Source organism: Squalius cephalus (assembly GCF_949319135.1).
Source record: "Squalius cephalus genome assembly, chromosome: 5".
In the NCBI taxonomy this organism is placed as follows: Eukaryota; Metazoa; Chordata; class Actinopteri; order Cypriniformes; family Leuciscidae; genus Squalius; species Squalius cephalus.
The window spans coordinates 1409757-1429436 of NC_137126.1; the positions used below are offsets into that span (position 1 = coordinate 1409757).

General features: G+C 40.7%; 1 protein-coding gene across 4 annotated transcripts in view; it reads left to right on the forward strand.

The window, feature by feature from the left end:
* Nucleotides 1–19680, forward strand: part of eng (endoglin) — a 71800-nt gene that overhangs the window by 4362 nt on the left and 47758 nt on the right. For all 4 annotated transcript variants that reach the window (XR_013821327.1, XR_013821328.1, XM_079872154.1 and 1 more), the window contains exon 3: nt 17753–17901. Coding sequence is in view for 2 of the 4 variants with exons in the window: in XM_079872154.1 (XP_079728280.1) it covers nt 17753–17901 (149 nt within the window). In the remaining 2 variants the exon portion in view is untranslated. The remainder of the gene's footprint in view (nt 1–17752; nt 17902–19680) is intronic.

Sequence of the window (19680 nt, forward strand, 5' to 3'; positions counted from 1 at the left end):
AGAGAGAGAGAGGAGAGAGAGAGAGAGAGAGAGAGAGAGAGAGGAGAGAGAGAGAGAGAGAGACAGAGAGAGAGAGAGAGAGAGAGAGAGAGAGAGAGAGAGACAGAGAGAGAGAGAGAGAGAGAGAGAGAGAGAGAGAGAGATTTTCAGAAACCCTTTTATTACAATTTACGGTTACACTTTATTTACGGTGTCACTTTTACTGTGTAATTATATATTTAAGTACTGAGTAATATTAATTAACTACATGTACTTACTATAGGGTTAGGGTTTGGTTGAGGGTTAGTTGCATGTAATTATGCATAGTTTACTGTTATTACTATGGTAAGTACATGTAACATATGTAACAAGGACACTGTAAAATAAAGTGTTACCCAATTTACATTACAAAAACCAATAATACAAACTGCCAAACGACTCCATTGATATTAAAAACCAAAAGAACTCTTCTTCAACAATTTCACAAATGATCTTATTTAAACACCATATCACCTCAAAGATAAAATATCATGCATGAATCTATAATAACGATAATCCATCAAAATCCTAGATTTGTCTAATTTTAGAAAAATTGCTGCCGAACTGTTCTCAGTGTTTGTCTTTTCTTGTGCTGTAACTCGCCAGTTTTGCCTGAACTAACAAGAAATGTAACAATTGACACATATGACGAGATGTTTTTGTTTTTTTGCGAGAGAGAGACAGACGTTCCTCAGTGAATAAGCACAATGATGGTAACAGGAAAAATCCCCTGTTAAATATGGCGTGTCGTGTTTAAATGAGGCACTTCCTCGCCGGCTGGTCTGAGACCTGCTGACGCGACCACATGGAGACCGATTTATATCTGCGCTCGCAATTAACAATCTGTGCTTTTCCTCGTCTGACTGCGAGCGCTCACTCTTGTCCCGGTTGTGCTGGAGATTCGCTGGATAAAGCTCTGCCGCTCCTCCGCTCTGTCTCGGGTGTTCAGGCGCACACTCTCCACTGGACGGACAAGAAGATCTGTGTAGAGAAAACATCCCAGGACCACACTGAGTGTGTGTGAGTGAGTGAGTGTGTGAGTGAGTGAGTGAGTGTGAGTGAGTGTGAGTGAGTGAGTGAGTGAGTGAGTGAGTGAGTGTGTGTGTGTGAGTAATGTGTAAGTGTGTGTGTGTGTGTGTGTGTGTGTGAGAGAGTAATGTGTGAGTGTGTGTGTGTGTGTGTGAGCGTGAGTGAGTGAGTGAGTGAGTGAGTGAGTGTGTGTGTGTGTGTGTGTGTGAGAGAGTAATGTGTGAGTGTGTGTGTGTGTGTGTGAGCGTGAGTGAGTGAGTGAGTGAGTGAGTGTGAGTGAGTGAGTGAGTGAGTGAGTGAGTGTGTGTGTGTGTGAGTGAGTGAGTGAGTGAGTGAGTGACTGTGTGTGTGTGTGTGTGTGTGTGTGAGTAATGTGTAAGTGTGTGTGTGTGTGTGTGTGAGTGAGTGAGTGAGTGAGTGAGTGAGTGAGTGACTGTGTGTGTGTGTGTGTGTGAGTGAGTGAATGAGTGAGTGAGTGAATGTGTGTGTGTGTGTGTGTGTGTGAGAGAGAGAATGAGTGAGTGAGTGAGTGAGTGAGTAAGTTAGTGAATGAGTGAGTGAGTGAATGTGTGTGTGTGTGTGTGTGTGTGTGTGTGTGTGTGTTTAATGTACAGAAGGCCTAAATAATCTTTTGACTTCAAACGAACCTTCAAACTGTGTGAAACTTCACGGCAAGGCTGTCAAAAAAACAGAGCCGTTCTAGTTCGTCAGCTTTTGTGCTCCTGACACACACACACACACACACAGAATCTGTCCACTCCTGACACACACACACAGAATCTGTCCACTCCTGACACACACACACACACACACACACACACACAGAATCTGTCCACTCCTGACACACACACACACACACACAGAATCTGTCCACTCCTGACACACACACACAGAATCTGTCCACTCCTGACACACACACACAGAATCTGTCCACTCCTGACACACACACACACAGAATCTGTCCACTCCTGACACACACACACAGAATCTGTCCACTCCTGACACACACACACACACACACACACACACACAGAATCTGTCCACTCCTGACACACACAGAATCTGTCCACTCCTGACACACACACACACACACACACACACACACACACACACACACACACACACACACACACAGAATCTGTCCACTCCTGACACACACACACAGAATCTGTCCACTCCTGACACACACACACACACAGAATCTGTCCACTCCTGACACACACACACACAGAATCTGTCCACTCCTGACACACACACAGAATCTGTCCACTCCTGACACACACACACACACACACACACACACACACACACAGAATCTGTCCACTCCTGACACACACAGAATCTGTCCACTCCTGACACACACACACACACACACACACACACACACACACAGAATCTGTCCACTCCTGACACACACACAGAATCTGTCCACTCCTGACACACACACACACACACACACACACACACACACACACACACACACACCACACACACACACACACACACACACACACACACACACACACACACACACACACAGAATCTGTCCACTCCTGACACACACACACACACACACACACACACACACACACACAGAATCTGTCCACTCCTGACACACACACACACACACAGAATCTGTCCACTCCTGACACACACACACAGAATCTGTCCACTCCTGACACACACACACACACAGAATCTGTCCACTCCTAACACACACACACAGAATCTGTCCACTCCTAACACACATACACAGAATCTGTCCACTCCTGACACACACACACACAGAATCTGTCCACTCCTAACACACACACACAGAATCTGTCCACTCCTAACACACACACACAGAATCTGTCCACTCCTGACACACACACACACAGAATCTGTCCACTCCTAACACACATACACAGAATCTGTCCACTCCTGACACACACACACAGAATCTGTCCACTCCTAACACACACACAGAATCTGTCCACTCCTAACACACACACACAGAATCTGTCCACTCCTAACACACACACAGAATCTGTCCACTCCTAACACACACACACAGAATCTGTCCACTCCTAACACACATACACAGAATCTGTCCACTCCTGACACACACACAGAATCTGTCCACTCCTGACACACACACACACAGAATCTGTCCACTCCTGACACACACACACACAGAATCTGTCCACTCCTGACACACACACACACAGAATCTGTCCACTCCTAACACACACACACAGAATCTGTCCACTCCTGACACACACACAGAATCTGTCCACTCCTAACACACACACAGAATCTGTCCACTCCTGACACACACACAGAATCTGTCCACTCCTGACACACACACACACAGAATCTGTCCACTCCTAACACACACACACAGAATCTGTCCACTCCTAACACACATACACAGAATCTGTCCACTCCTGACACACACACAGAATCTGTCCACTCCTGACACACACACACACAGAATCTGTCCACTCCTGACACACACACACACAGAATCTGTCCACTCCTGACACACACACACACAGAATCTGTCCACTCCTAACACACACACACAGAATCTGTCCACTCCTGACACACACACAGAATCTGTCCACTCCTAACACACACACAGAATCTGTCCACTCCTGACACACACACAGAATCTGTCCACTCCTGACACACACACACACAGAATCTGTCCACTCCTGACACACACACACACAGAATCTGTCCACTCCTGACACACACACACAGAATCTGTCCACTCCTGACACACACACACACACAGAATCTGTCCACTCCTAACACACACACACAGAATCTGTCCACTCCTAACACACATACACAGAATCTGTCCACTCCTGACACACACACACACAGAATCTGTCCACTCCTAACACACACACACAGAATCTGTCCACTCCTAACACACACACACAGAATCTGTCCACTCCTGACACACACACACACAGAATCTGTCCACTCCTAACACACATACACAGAATCTGTCCACTCCTGACACACACACACAGAATCTGTCCACTCCTAACACACACACAGAATCTGTCCACTCCTAACACACACACACAGAATCTGTCCACTCCTAACACACACACACAGAATCTGTCCACTCCTAACACACACACACAGAATCTGTCCACTCCTAACACACATACACAGAATCTGTCCACTCCTGACACACACACACAGAATCTGTCCACTCCTAACACACACACAGAATCTGTCCACTCCTAACACACACACACAGAATCTGTCCACTCCTAACACACACACAGAATCTGTCCACTCCTAACACACACACACAGAATCTGTCCACTCCTAACACACATACACAGAATCTGTCCACTCCTGACACACACACAGAATCTGTCCACTCCTGACACACACACACACAGAATCTGTCCACTCCTGACACACACACACACAGAATCTGTCCACTCCTGACACACACACACACAGAATCTGTCCACTCCTAACACACACACACAGAATCTGTCCACTCCTGACACACACACAGAATCTGTCCACTCCTAACACACACACAGAATCTGTCCACTCCTGACACACACACAGAATCTGTCCACTCCTGACACACACACACACAGAATCTGTCCACTCCTGACACACACACAGAATCTGTCCACTCCTGACACACACACAGAATCTGTCCACTCCTGACACACACACACACAGAATCTGTCCACTCCTGACACACACACACACAGAATCTGTCCACTCCTGACACACACACAGAATCTGTCCACTCCTGACACACACACACAGAATCTGTCCACTCCTGACACACACACACACAGAATCTGTCCACTCCTAACACACACACACAGAATCTGTCCACTCCTGACACACACACAGAATCTGTCCACTCCTGACACACACACACACAGAATCTGTCCACTCCTAACACACACACAGAATCTGTCCACTCCTGACACACACACAGAATCTGTCCACTCCTAACACACACACACACACAGAATCTGTCCACTCCTGACACACACACAGAATCTGTCCACTCCTGACACACACACAGAATCTGTCCACTCCTAACACACACACAGAATCTGTCCACTCCTAACACACACACACAGAATCTGTCCACTCCTGACACACACACAGAATCTGTCCACTCCTGACACACACACAGAATCTGTCCACTCCTAACACACACACAGAATCTGTCCACTCCTGACACACACACAGAATCTGTCCACTCCTAACACACACACACAGAATCTGTCCACTCCTAACACACACACACACAGAATCTGTCCACTACTGACACACACACAGAATCTGTCCACTCCTGACACACACACACAGAATCTGTCCACTCCTGACACACACACACAGAATCTGTCCACTCCTGACACACACACACAGAATCTGTCCACTCCTGACACACACACACAGAATCTGTCCACTCCTGACACACACACACACAGAATCTGTCCACTCCTGACACACACACAGAATCTGTCCACTCCTAACACACACACAGAATCTGTCCACTCCTAACACACACACAGAATCTGTCCACTCCTAACACACACACAGAATCTGTCCACTCCTAACACACACACACAGAATCTGTCCACTCCTGACACACACACACAGAATCTGTCCACTCCTGACACACACACACACAGAATCTGTCCACTCCTGACACACACACAGAATCTGTCCACTCCTGACACACACATACACAGAATCTGTCCACTCCTGACACACACACACACAGAATCTGTCCACTCCTGACACACACACAGAATCTGTCCACTCCTGACACACACACACAGAATCTGTCCACTCCTAACACACACACACAGAATCTGTCCACTCCTGACACACACACACACACACACACACACACACACACAGAATCTGTCCACTCCTGACACACACACAGAATCTGTCCACTCCTGACACACACACAGAATCTGTCCACTCCTGACACACACACACAGAATCTGTCCACTCCTGACACACACACAGAATCTGTCCACTCCTAACACACATACACAGAATCTGTCCACTCCTGACACACACACAGAATCTGTCCACTCCTGACACACACACACACACACACACAGAATCTGTCCACTCCTGACACACACACAGAATCTGTCCACTCCTGACACACACACACACAGAATCTGTCCACTCCTGACACACACACACACAGAATCTGTCCACTCCTAACACACACACAGAATCTGTCCACTCCTAACACACACACACAGAATCTGTCCACTCCTGACACACACACAGAATCTGTCCACTCCTGACACACACACACACAGAATCTGTCCACTCCTAACACACACACAGAATCTGTCCACTCCTAACACACACACACAGAATCTGTCCACTCCTGACACACACACAGAATCTGTCCACTCCTGACACACACACACACAGAATCTGTCCACTCCTGACACACACACACACAGAATCTGTCCACTCCTAACACACACACAGAATCTGTCCACTCCTAACACACACACACAGAATCTGTCCACTCCTGACACACACACAGAATCTGTCCACTCCTGACACACACACACACACACAGAATCTGTCCACTCCTGACACACACACACAGAATCTGTCCACTCCTGACACACACACACACAGAATCTGTCCACTCCTGACACACACACACAGAATCTGTCCACTCCTGACACACACACACACACACACACAGAATCTGTCCACTCCTGACACACACACACAGAATCTGTCCACTCCTAACACACACTTTCTTCTTCTGCTAAAAACACACACTGCTTCTGTGAAGGCTATTTAAATACTTGCATTTGCTTGCATTTTTCATTTTTCTTCTCAAAAGCAAGTGTGCAAGTTCTCCTCCAAGTTTCATGCTTTCTCTGATTCAGGTTCTTGGAAATTAGACACACACACACACACACACACACACACACACACACGCGCACACACACACACACACACACACACACACACACACACACACACACACACACACACACACACACACACACACACACACACACACACACACACACGCGCACACACACACACACACACACGCACACACACACACACACACACACGCACGCACACACACAGTCAGTCCTCTAGTCTGGGGTTAAAAGCAGGGCACAAGTTCAAAATCTCCCCGCGCTTTGTTTGTTACTTTGTTTATTTCCGACCCGATGCGACGGCCGACAGTCGCTCCCGGAGGTTTACACACACACAGGCCGTCACACACACACACACACACACACACACACACACACACACACACACACACACACACACACACAGACCTACACAAAGACAGGCCGTCTCCACAGATCCTGGCGAGACAAACCGTCTGACGCTCTGAGACACACTCGTTTATGATGGAGGGAAACAGCCCTGCAGTTTTATTACTGATATTCTGCACCAGTTTCACAGGAAGTGATGATTTTGCTCTCTTGAACACATGGGATGGAAACGCTGCTTTATTCACAAACGTTTTATGCGCTATTCTAATTTTGCTCACAAATGATGATGACGAGTCGTGACTGGGATGATAAGGAGATGAATCTGGGGGATTTGAGCGGGTCAGAGGTCGCGGGACGCTGCTAGTCTCTGCACGCCACTGATAAGAGTTTGTTTGTCTTCCTGTGGATGGTCAGGCCTCAGTCTAGAGCCGAGGAAACGCTGGGACAATAGGTGTGTGTAGCAGCCCGTGACCTCCCTCTCTCTCCCTGTCTCTCGCCCCGTCCACACCTCACCGTTCCTCTTCCGTCTCGGCCTGAAAACACTTTCATCAGCCTCCCGTCGCTAACCCAGCGCTTCAGAAGCAAGGACAGTCCACTACAGCTGAAATGACTAAAATACCTTTTTTCTTATTTCGTCTTGTTGCCAAGACAGCAAGTAATAAAATAAAACAAACAAACAAATTTAAGCTAAAACCATAAAAACTATATATAAAATAAATATTAAAAGTTTGTATATAAATACAATATGTGAGTATGTTAGATGCGATTAATCGCGATTAATTGATTCGACAGCACTACTGAATTTTTACGTTTTAGTAGTGCTGATTAATCGCGATTAATCACATCTAACATACTCACATATTGTATTTATATACAAACTTTTATGTTAGATACGATTAATCGATTTGACAGCAGTAAAATAAAAAATAAAATGAAATTAAAAAGTTTTTCATTTTTTAATCACTAAAACTTTCAAATTCAATAGTGCTGTCAAATCGATTAATCGCAATTAATCGATTAAACGCATCCAACACAAAAGTTTGTATGTATGTATGTATATATATATATATATATATATATATATATATATATATCGCCCCGTCCACACCTCACCGTTCCTCTTCCGTCTCGGCCTGAAAACACTTTCATCGGCCTCCCGTCGCTAACCCAGCGCTTCAGAAGCAAGGACAGTCCACTACAGCTGAAATGACTAAAATACCTTTTTTCTTATTTCGTCTTGTTGCCAAGACAGCAAGTACTAAAATAAAACAAACAAACTAATTTAAGCTAAAACCATAAAAACTATAAATAAAATAAATATTAACTTAAATATAAAATAAATATTAAAAGTTTGTATATAAATACAATATGTGAGTATGTTAGATGCGATTAATCGCGATTAATCGATTCGACAGCACTACTGAATTTTAAAGTTTTACTAGTGCTGATTAATCGCGCTTAATCACATCTAACATACTCACATAATGTATTTATATAAAAACTTTTATGTTAGATATGATTAATCGATTTGACAGCAGTAAAATAAAAAAAGTAAAATGAAATTAAAATGTTTTTCATTTTTTAATCACTAAAACTTTCAAATTCAATAGTGCTGTCAAATCGATTAATCGCAATTAATCGATTAAACGCATCCAACACAAAAGTTTGTATGTATGTATATATATATATATATATATATATATATATATATATATATATATCGCCCCGTCCACACCTCACCGTTCCTCTTCCGTCTCGGCCTGAAAACACTTTCATCGGCCTCCCGTCGCTAACCCAGCGCTTCAGAAGCAAGGACAGTCCACTACAGCTGAAATGACTAAAATACCTTTTTTCTTATTTCGTCTTGTTGCCAAGACAGCAAGTACCTAAATAAAACAAACAAACTAATTTAAGCTAAAACCATAAAAACTATAAATAAAATAAATATTAACTGAAATTCAAGTTTAATTTATTTTGTATAAGTGCCAAAATAAATAAAACTTAATATGCTAAACCTAAAACTTAGTAAAAACTATATAAACATTTAAAAAACTGAAAAAGGACAAACAAAATTACTAAAACTTTAAAATTCAGTAGTGCTGTCGAATCGATTAATCGCGATTAATCGCATCTAACATACTCGCATATTGTATTTATATACAAACTTTTATGTTAGATTAGGGGTGTGACGGTTAGTATATAACCGTGAGACCGACGGTTATAGTTGAGCACCGTCATTAGAACTCTATAACCGCCAAAACCGTGTTATTAAAATATTTTTTTACAAACATTTTTTATCATAGAGAATGTTTAAACACTAATTAAAAACAATTGTTAACAGTCTGTGTCATTAATGGTCTACGTCGTTTCCAACTGTATTTGATTCTTTGCCAAGTACCAACGCAAATTTTGTTTTGTGAATCGTCAGACATGATTTTTACCACTCCATTAAGTTTTTCTTTGTAGAAAACCTTTCTTTAAAGCGAATTTCGTTTTTATATAAATAAAAGCAAATATAGTAGACAATATAATAGCCGTGACATTGAGGCGCCAGCGCGCCGCGTTCACTTGCATTGCATTGTTAAAAGCCTTTCTTTAAAGCGAATTTCGTTTTGTACAAATTGTATCTTAATTTTAATAAATGTTTCATCAACCAATTGCATGTATTTAATAAATAAAAAGCAAATGACAATATAATAACCGTGACATGGAGGTGCCGGTGCGCCGCGTTCACTTGCATTGCATTGTGAACTATAGCGCATCTCATCGTAAATGAATGAAACTCAGCGTAGGCCTATGCCTCATACATTAGCATTAAATATCTTTGCTGCATCCTTTCTAGAACAGACAAGGGCTTTCTTGCGGCTCGCATCAGCAGAGCATTGCATCGTCCATAGACCGCAAAACAATCGGCGGATGGCGGGCGGGTGCGGCTTTGAAATTTGGTCAAAAGACGTTGGTGCGGATGATGAGTTATGTGATGCGGTTGCGGATGAAATAATACCCCATCTGCGTATCTCTATCGATAACAACATTGAATACTACACAAATATTAATTTTATTTTTTTTAATTTAGGCGATCAAATAGCTGATCAGTGTCTGCCCCCCCCCCCGACGACGGTTATGTTACGAACCGTCACATTTGACTCACGTCATAACCGTCATCACCAATTCTGAAATCGGCACACCCCTATGTTAGATATGATTAATTGATTTGACAGCAGTAAAATACAAAAAAGTAAAATGAAATTAAAAAGTTTTTCATTTTTTAATCACTAAAACTTTAAAATTCAATAATGCTGTCAAATCGATTAATCGCGATTAATCGCATTTAACAAGTTTGTATGTATATGTATATATATATATATATATATATATATATATATATATATATATATATACACACACACATGTATATTATATATTTATAAACTTTTATTTTAGATGCGATTAATCGATTTGACAGCAGTAAAATAAAAAATAAAAAATGAAATTAAAAAGTTATTTATTTATTTATTAAGACTAATATTAAATGAAATTAAAGTTTAATTTAATTTAGGTATAAGAAAGGGGTCACTTGCGCTTCAGCCTGGTTGGTGCTCACGGAACAGGACGCAAAAATCAAAAAATCAACGTCCTGTTCCTTGGTCCTAGCTAGACCTTGGGTCTCCTCTTTTAATTTAGGTATAATTTAAGAAGTGTAAGTACCAACATAAATAAAACTAAATAAGCTAAAACTAAAAACATAATAAAAACTATATTAACATTAAAAAAACTAATAAAAATGACAAACAAAATTGCAATTAATTGTTCTGACAGCAGTGCAATAAAAAAAAGTTAAATTAAATTACATTTCAAAATCTTAACAAAAAATATAACAGTACAGCAATGATATTAAAATAATATTGTTCAGAATAATGATGAGCAACATAATCAATCATAAGTAGTTCCCGTTAAACTGCCTGAGTGATTGACATCTGTTAATTAACTGCTTAAAATGTGTTCGTTTTCAGAAGAAACGATGAATCCGAGTCTTTAAGCTAAAACACGACATGTTCTGCCTGTATCTGCTTGAGAAAACCAATCAAGAGAGTAAAATATGTGCTTCCTCAAATCTATTTTAGTAGCGGAAATGTAAGTGTTTTCCACACAATCTGCAGAAGGTTTTATGTGTTTTACCTTCAGAGCCTCCCTAACCTCGACTGAACTGGACTCGATCCGCGTCAGTGTCGTTCCACAGACGATCCTCCCAATCTCTTATTATGTTCCTGACGGGAAACGTACGACCGGTTTACCGGTAAAGGAGTTATTCATGTGAAGGAAGCCGGCTGCTGGTTGAAGAGGATTCTGGCGCCTTTGACCTCAGAGCCGGAAATGAGCGTTTGCAGGATGCCAGATCAACATGCTTTCTTAAAAACATCATCGTTATCTGAAATGTTCTTGGAGTGACTCAATGCTATTGCTGTCTGCTGGTTTTTGACCTTAAAAACAAGAAACGATTATGTGAGAAGAAGAAGCTGACACGCAGTTTTGAGCAAGATTAGCTCTTAACTGTTTCTCCGCCATGCACAAGATCATTTATGACAATGCTTCCCCGCAATTGAAACGGTTTTCCAGCAATCTCTGATTATTATCCTATAATGCCCTTTCCACAAGATGTAAAATAAGTCTCTGGTGAACCCAGTGTGTGTGTGTGTGTGTGTGTGTGTGTGTGTGTGTGAAGTTCTATCTCAAAATACCCCACAGATATATTTTTTTAGCATGTTACAATTTTTGTGTGTGTCCCTTTAAATGCAAATGAGCTGCTGCTCCCTGCACAGGGGGCGGAGCTTCAAGAGCTTGTGTGTGTGTGTGTGTGTGTGTGTGTTTGAATTTATGTTGCTGATGTGGAGTTAACTATCTTCAATTAGCATATTCTGTTATGATAATCTATAAATCGTGTTCAGGGGGCGGGGTTTATGTAAATTTTAGGGTAACCCGGGAGGAATGTTGTGTAGTCTCTACCAGCCGTTTGTCGTAGTTCTTAAAAAGCGATTATTTAAAAGCAAATATCTCCCTTTGCTCTGAACTTTGAGCGTTGTAACTTTGCAGATGTTGTTTATGCTCAAACAGCAACATTACACACTAACTAAAGTTAGAAAAGTCAAATCATAATCAACCAGCCCTTTAAGAAAATGTACCGTCCGTAAATATTTTTTACTCGCCATGAAAAAGACACCAAACTTTTAGATACCAGTGAAAAAATTACCATTTTCAGATACAGAAATTGTAAACGTATAAACGTAAAATAACACTGCATAGTCTTCACTGTATAAATTAAACGTGGATTAATCCTAAATTATAGAAGTTATTCAGTCAAGATAAGAGAGATTTTCCTCTGTCTGTTGTAGTTTGATTAACTTTAAGTTTGATTAACTTTGATTTAACTTTTTCAGGGCGCACACTTCGCATGTTTGCGCACAGAAAAAACGCATGAGTTCCCTTTCACGTCTTCTTACGCTTGAATATTTTGATTGGCAAAGCTTAAACTTTCGTGACGATGCAGCAACAACTGCGTCGTTCATGTTTGTTCACATTCATGTTGTTACAACATTGTATTTCTAGAAATTATACAAATATTACCAGCCAACTGGCGATTGACACCATTCATATACTCGCCAACGCTGATTTTTCACAAGTGTTTATTTTAGGCTCCGCCCATCCGGATGAAGTCTTCGACAGAAACGGGATTTTCTCCGTTTATTCGTGTGAAATGTTCAAGTGTTGCTGATAAAACAGAACGAGTGAAGCTTGAATTATTTTGTGCTCAAAAGCAATGGCTCTGTTCTTTCTTTTGATATATAGATTGTTTACATATTCATACAACAAAATATTCATAGAAGTTTTGTGGAAATGATCAAAAATGCTGGCGCTGGCAGGGAAAGAGTTAACATCTGGACCTGGCCTGAGGAAATAAATGATCCCGTGGGATTATTAGCGTGATCATGTGATGTCTGGACAAGCTTCAGGACAGTTACTCTGATTGATCTGAAGCATTTTCCCAAAAATTGAAGTCTTCTCTGGAAACCCACAGCATGCCCTTCTCTAATGCTGGAAATGAAATTCATCTGTTGGTGCCTGACTGCTGTGCGTGTGTGTGTGTGTGTGTGTGTGTGTTTTCCAGTTTTAAGCAATTCCTCCATGAGCCACGCTGATATTACTCACCCAGTTGGCGAGAGCTGTTTGTGCGTGTGTGTGTGCATGAGTGTGTGCGCGTGTGTGTGAGAATGTGTGCGAGTTTGTGTGTGTGTGTGAGAGGGTTCATCTTGCATTTTGACCCTCAGGCCTTCGTCTGAAGCAACACACACACACACACACACGAGGGCAGAGAGAAAATAACAAACGGGTTGTTGTGATGGACGGATGGCGGGGCATTATTTGTGTCTCGGCCCGATTGAAGGACTTAAACATTTCATGGCATGGGAAAGAGTCATCGGCGCTCTGATGAAGCCAGATAAAGCCGTGGCTTATAGCTCATTTAACACAGAACCGCTTACTGAAAGCTCTGGCATTTCCGGGTCACCGTTCACGTCCCACGAGTCGGACTGATATACGTATGAATGTCAGTCTCTCTGATGGCCCATCAAAACAATATAATGAGGATGTCTGAGGAGAAGTCGATAGCAGTCTTGTCTAATAAGTGTGGTTTTATATCAAGCCGTCCAGTGACTGGATGATTTTAGACCCAGGGCTCCAGACTAACTTTGTTGCTAGCGCTATAGCCCATAACTGAACATTTTTAGGAGTACAGGCAGAAAATGTACGGGCACACCGTAAATCACCCTGCAACGCAGTTATTCACATGTTGACCGTATTACTGACAAATGCCACTGAGGTCTACAGAAAGTATTTGGTAGCGCTGGAGGGTTGACAATAAAGCACTGAGCTTAATTTGAGGTGTAGATACAATTAAGTTTCATTTATTATCATTCATAATGTCTTAATATTAATTCAAAAGCAAAACAAGTGAAAAAATATATATTAAGGAGTGAAAATAGCCAATAATGTCCTCTGCTGCCACCTACTGGTTACAATGGTAATTTAATCTTTTTTCTTTTCTTTTTTTAAATAAATGTGAGTTTTCCTACATCTTAAAACTTTTAGTTTTATAAATGTGGACAATCTTTGAAGGATGAACACTATTTTTTTTTTTTTGGTCATCATATTAAAAATAACATTTAAATGTGATATTATATAGTGCTATTTCTGCCACAATACCATAGTTACAGTTTGTGTTACTACATTAAATCCACGGTGAATGTTGCAGATTTGTGGACTTGATTCATGGCACAATGTTTCTCCTGGTTTCCACGTCGGCGCTGTTTGATCTGATATATCTATGGTTGTGATTGGATGGTTGTGGTTTGCTATTGGCTGATCTCATGTGAGTGACAGGTTGCTCCGCCCCTTCTGAAGAGAAGAGATGCTGTGAGAGGAAGTTATTCTGATTCAAGATTACCAGGAACATGAAGTTAAAGATGTTTAGATATTTTTACTGGAATCATGATAAAGATGCTCATTAAGAATATGCCGTGTATTTACAGTGTTTCCCCATTCAGTCTTTGCTGCCCTCCTCTGATAAAACCAGACTTACTGAGACAAAGACAAAGCCTGGACTGCCGTCACCATCGGCTTGACGTCTAAACATGTCATTTCCTGTTGTCCTTATCGAAGCTTCCTGTATTTCCTTCCACTCCGTCCTCAGTAAAAGAGCAGAGCGTGTGTTTACCTGAGTCACTAAAGACACACATGCACTAGCATTTCTGAAAGAGTCTCTTCTGCTCGCCAACAACAATGCAGTCAAAATTGTGATATATTTTTAGAGTTTAAAACAGCTATGATGCTCAAGAAAAAATACTGATTATTATCAATGATGAACGGTCATATTTTTGTGGAAACTGTGACATTTTATTTAAAGTTCAAAAGAACAGTATTTATTTGAAATATAATCTTTTTGTAACTATACATTTAATGCTTCCCTGCTGAATAAAAGTATTATTTTCTTTGAAAAAACGTTTTAATGAGACTGTATCGAAATAAATAACAACTATTATTGGAGGAGAACATTGGGATACATAGAAAATGTTCAGTCCAGGAAACACAAGAAATAAAATCAGTTAATCAAATAAATAAATGACAGTTTTGTTGATTATCAACATATCGCTTCAGATTTTTCAGATTTGCTCGAGAAGTAGTCTGGCAAAGAGCTCATTCAAGCCCATTTCCATGGCCTAGAAATCGCGGCACCAATCAGAAACTTTGGGGCGGGCTTTACACGATGCCGATCGCTCTGATTGGTTTTAGGTCTATCCAGTTGCGCCCAGAGGCATTTGAGCGACGTCCGTTCAACTTTTAAATGCATTATTATATTCAAATTGCAAACACATGAGGACAGTCTCCATGAAAGACCCACTGGCAGATGAACGTGCTACTACATTTCTCTCCGAAACGGTAGGAAATTAAATTAGATGTAATAGAGGACTTTTAACTGTGACAAGTTGATTGACAGGGCAGTTTACGTGACAGGACGCACGCGACAGATCCGTCCGATAAAGATGACGAAGTAGTATGTCCCAAAGCTTGCCTACTTTTGTGCTACACATTCAAAAGTAAATACCTTTTCATCACAAAAAGAGTACATACTTTTATGGCGTAGTGTAACTTTGGGACGCAGCATATGGCTTTACACGATGACGATCGCTCTGATTGGTTTTAGGTCTATCCAACTGCACCCAGAGGCATTTGAGCGACGTCCGTTGGTGACGCCCCTTTGGAAATGAGTTATTAATGAAGCTTTGCCAGACCATAACTCAGTTACTACTGAGAATGCTCTGGTTTTAACCAGGCTACATATTGCTTTGTTGTAACTCTAAATCTGAGCCTTTATTTAAAACCGCTGCTTGTTATAAATACATAATATAATTCAAAGCTCCATTCTCCTCATTCTTGATGTCATTTTGTGCATCTAAAGCGCTTAAAGTCTTTGTGTAGATTTTAGGGCTGCACAATTTATCGGCCACCATATCGGTATCGGCCGATGATCATTTTTTTATATTATCATTATCGGCCTGATAAGAACATTTGGCTGATATATTAAAGCCGTTAAATAATGTATTATTTCCTTCAGCTGAGACGCTTCAGATGTGCACTGTTCATCATGATGGTTTTGAATTGCTTGAAATATGATTGGAAAATACAGTTCATTCAGTGCAACATACAAAGCTAAATAAAATTATAGTGGTATCGTTATAATTGTGTGCTTGGGACATGGATTTTACTTGGGAGACTTTTGTTTTTGTAATCAGTCTCTCAAAAATTATATAAAAATTTGGATCTAGATTTATCGGCCAATATATCGACTTTCAAATATAAAGAATTATCGGTTAACGGAATCGGCCAATATTTATATTGGTGCATCTCTAGTAGGTTTCCATTTTACTCTGCAAATGCTGAATCATACTTTTACACAACGATCTGCTGTTCACTTAGAGATGATTTCTTTAGCAATGTTGCACGTGCCATTCATCCTTTTGCTATAGATCTATTTAAAAAGAAGTTGAAATTGGTTTGGCATATTTCTCTCAAGTCGTTACACATCACATTATTAATCAGAGGACAAGAATCATTTACTGGAATCAAAATCATCACATTCCTCATGTTTTCTGTCAAATTAAGTCATCAATGAAGTGAAAACAAGTGTCACAACTAAAATAACTAAAATACTGACACTAAAATTCATCTAAATTGCATCAAATTCCTCATGTTTTCTCTCGAATGAAGTGAAAACAAGTGTCTACTGTGTCTCTGGGTCACGATATTTAGGCCGAAATGTAAGATTTATGCATAGAAAATTTTCATTCATTTAGATTACACAGTTTTAACATTGCATAAATGACATATAATGCATATTTGTCAGTGAAACGAGAAGGTTTCTGAACTCAAAAAACGATTTGCATCTGTTTGATTTTATTTAAATGATCAAATTTTCAAAATTCATTGGCCCATTTCATTAATGCACGACAAATATGCATCACGTCATTTATGCAGCGTGTTTATGTTAAAACTGTGTAATCCAAATGCATGAAATTTTATGTGCAAAAATCTCACATTTAGGCCTAAATATCGTGACCCAGAGACACAGTAGATGCTAGTAGATCACTTCATTCGAGAGAAAACATGAGGAATTTGATGAGTTTGATTTGTTAGGGTCAGGGTTATTTGCAATTTAGATGAATTTCGGCCTCAGTATTTTAGTTGTGACCCGTGTCCTCCGGAGGAAGCACATGGTTTATTGTGGAGGTGATTTATGAGCTGCTGGCAGGATATTTTTCCCCAGGGCCGCAGATGATTTCAATAACTCTTTTATTCTCTTTTATTCTCTTTAGACTCCAGTGTGATCTGTGAGCTGAAGGATGTTCCCGGAAACAGCAATGATTGGATCATCCTGAAGGAAACATCTCTGGGATGCTGGACGAATTTCACCACCCAGGGCAACGAGAGAGAAGTCCACATCCTAAACCTGCTGTTCTCAAACGTGAGTCGCTTTCATTCATAAATCCAGCACAAACCGGCAGCTGGAAAGACCAGCTCAGACCTGCATGAAGTGGTTCAGACTGGTTTAGTGTTGGCAGACCAGAGACCCACTTTAGCATACTTCCGAGTCCTTAATACAGAAATAATATACTTAAGTGCAATTTGTTGAACTTAAGAGTGTTTTTGAGCCACTTAAGTTGGACTGCTGAATATACTGACAAGCATTTATGCTGTAAATGCGTTTTTAATTGCACATTTGCAATGATGAAAGTGCAGTTAAGTACTTTTGAAATATATTAACTTTAAATGTGATAATCAGTACAGTTAAAATTATAATCAAGTACTTTTAATCTGCTTTGGTATGTTAGTGAACACGTCAAAGTAAGTGCTCTTCTTTAAAAGATTATTAAATCATAATGACTTTGTAAAAGTGTACTTAAGTGTGTTAAGAAGTGTTAAAGTCACCCTGTAGTCAATAATTGTATTAAAACTTAAAACTCATCGTTGATCACCAAAATGACATATTTAAGCGTTTTTTCCATGAAAAAAAAGAAGAATGTAACTCGACACCCTTGCCTCATTTAGTATGCGCGGTTCTATGAATATGCAAATGAGCCCCGCCTCCACTCACTCCCTCAGCTCAGAGATCCACTGGTTGACGATCACACGTTGATCTGATTGGTTACAAGGTAGTTTGTGACGTCAGAAACACCAGCGATTTCAGAGCGTGTCTTTGGTTCACTGCAGTTTTAAGGAGAAAACACTCAGCTATAACCGTCTCGTATTTTTTATGCAAAACAAAGTTATACAACACAATAATGGGGGATTCAGTTTGCCTAATAGCTGTTCAAGAAGGAAAGATGCTCCCCAAATGAATTAACACTATATTCTTTTTTATATTCCTATGCCAACAAAAATAATTGCCAATCACCCAAAAAGCAAATACAAGAAAAAGAAAAGCAACTAGCATCAGACTCATAAGTAAGCCAAAAGTCCCAAGCTTACATCCCTCTGGACTTTAAATAAATAATCCATGTTTAGTTTGCAACATTCAGTGTTAAAGTCACAGATAAAGAGTCCTTCTAAAATACATACAAACAAACTGTATAAAACCTCTTAGCAACAAACATCATCATCATCATCATCATCAAGGCATACTTTTAAATAACAGGAAAGAAAACAAATCCGTACTTTAAGTTGAGCTTGAAATGGAACATTTCCCAACCAGGACATAGCATAGGAAAAGTGGTTCTTAAGTAGCACCAAACCACTGCTGGTCTAGAAGTAAGAGCCGCTTGCGTCAGGTGCGGGGTTACCGTGACCAACAAGATGAACAGAAACTTGTGACCGCCATTTTTTAGATAGCAGCTAATCAAGCTAATAGCAGCTCGATTAGGGATGGGCATGATTAATCGACGATCGATAATTGATCGTTAAGAATTTCGTCGATCACGTTTATTTGTTATCGATTAAACTAATGCAGGTTGCGTTGCGTAGTGTGAGTCTTGAAGCAATGGAATTAATTTTAGCGCGGAGGTACCTGTGCATCCCGGCACCGTCAGTCCCCTCAGAGCGGGTGTTTTCGGCGGCTGGACCGGCTGTCACCAGCGGTCGCGTCTGATCCCAGATCATGTCAACATGCTTATCTTTCTCAACAGAAATCAGTAGACTGGTGCAGAAGTTCTATGGGAACTTCATGCGTTTTCTCATATCGGATAGCTATCTGATTTATTTATTTAACATTAGTTAAAGGAGCTGTATGTAAGAAATGTATTTCAAT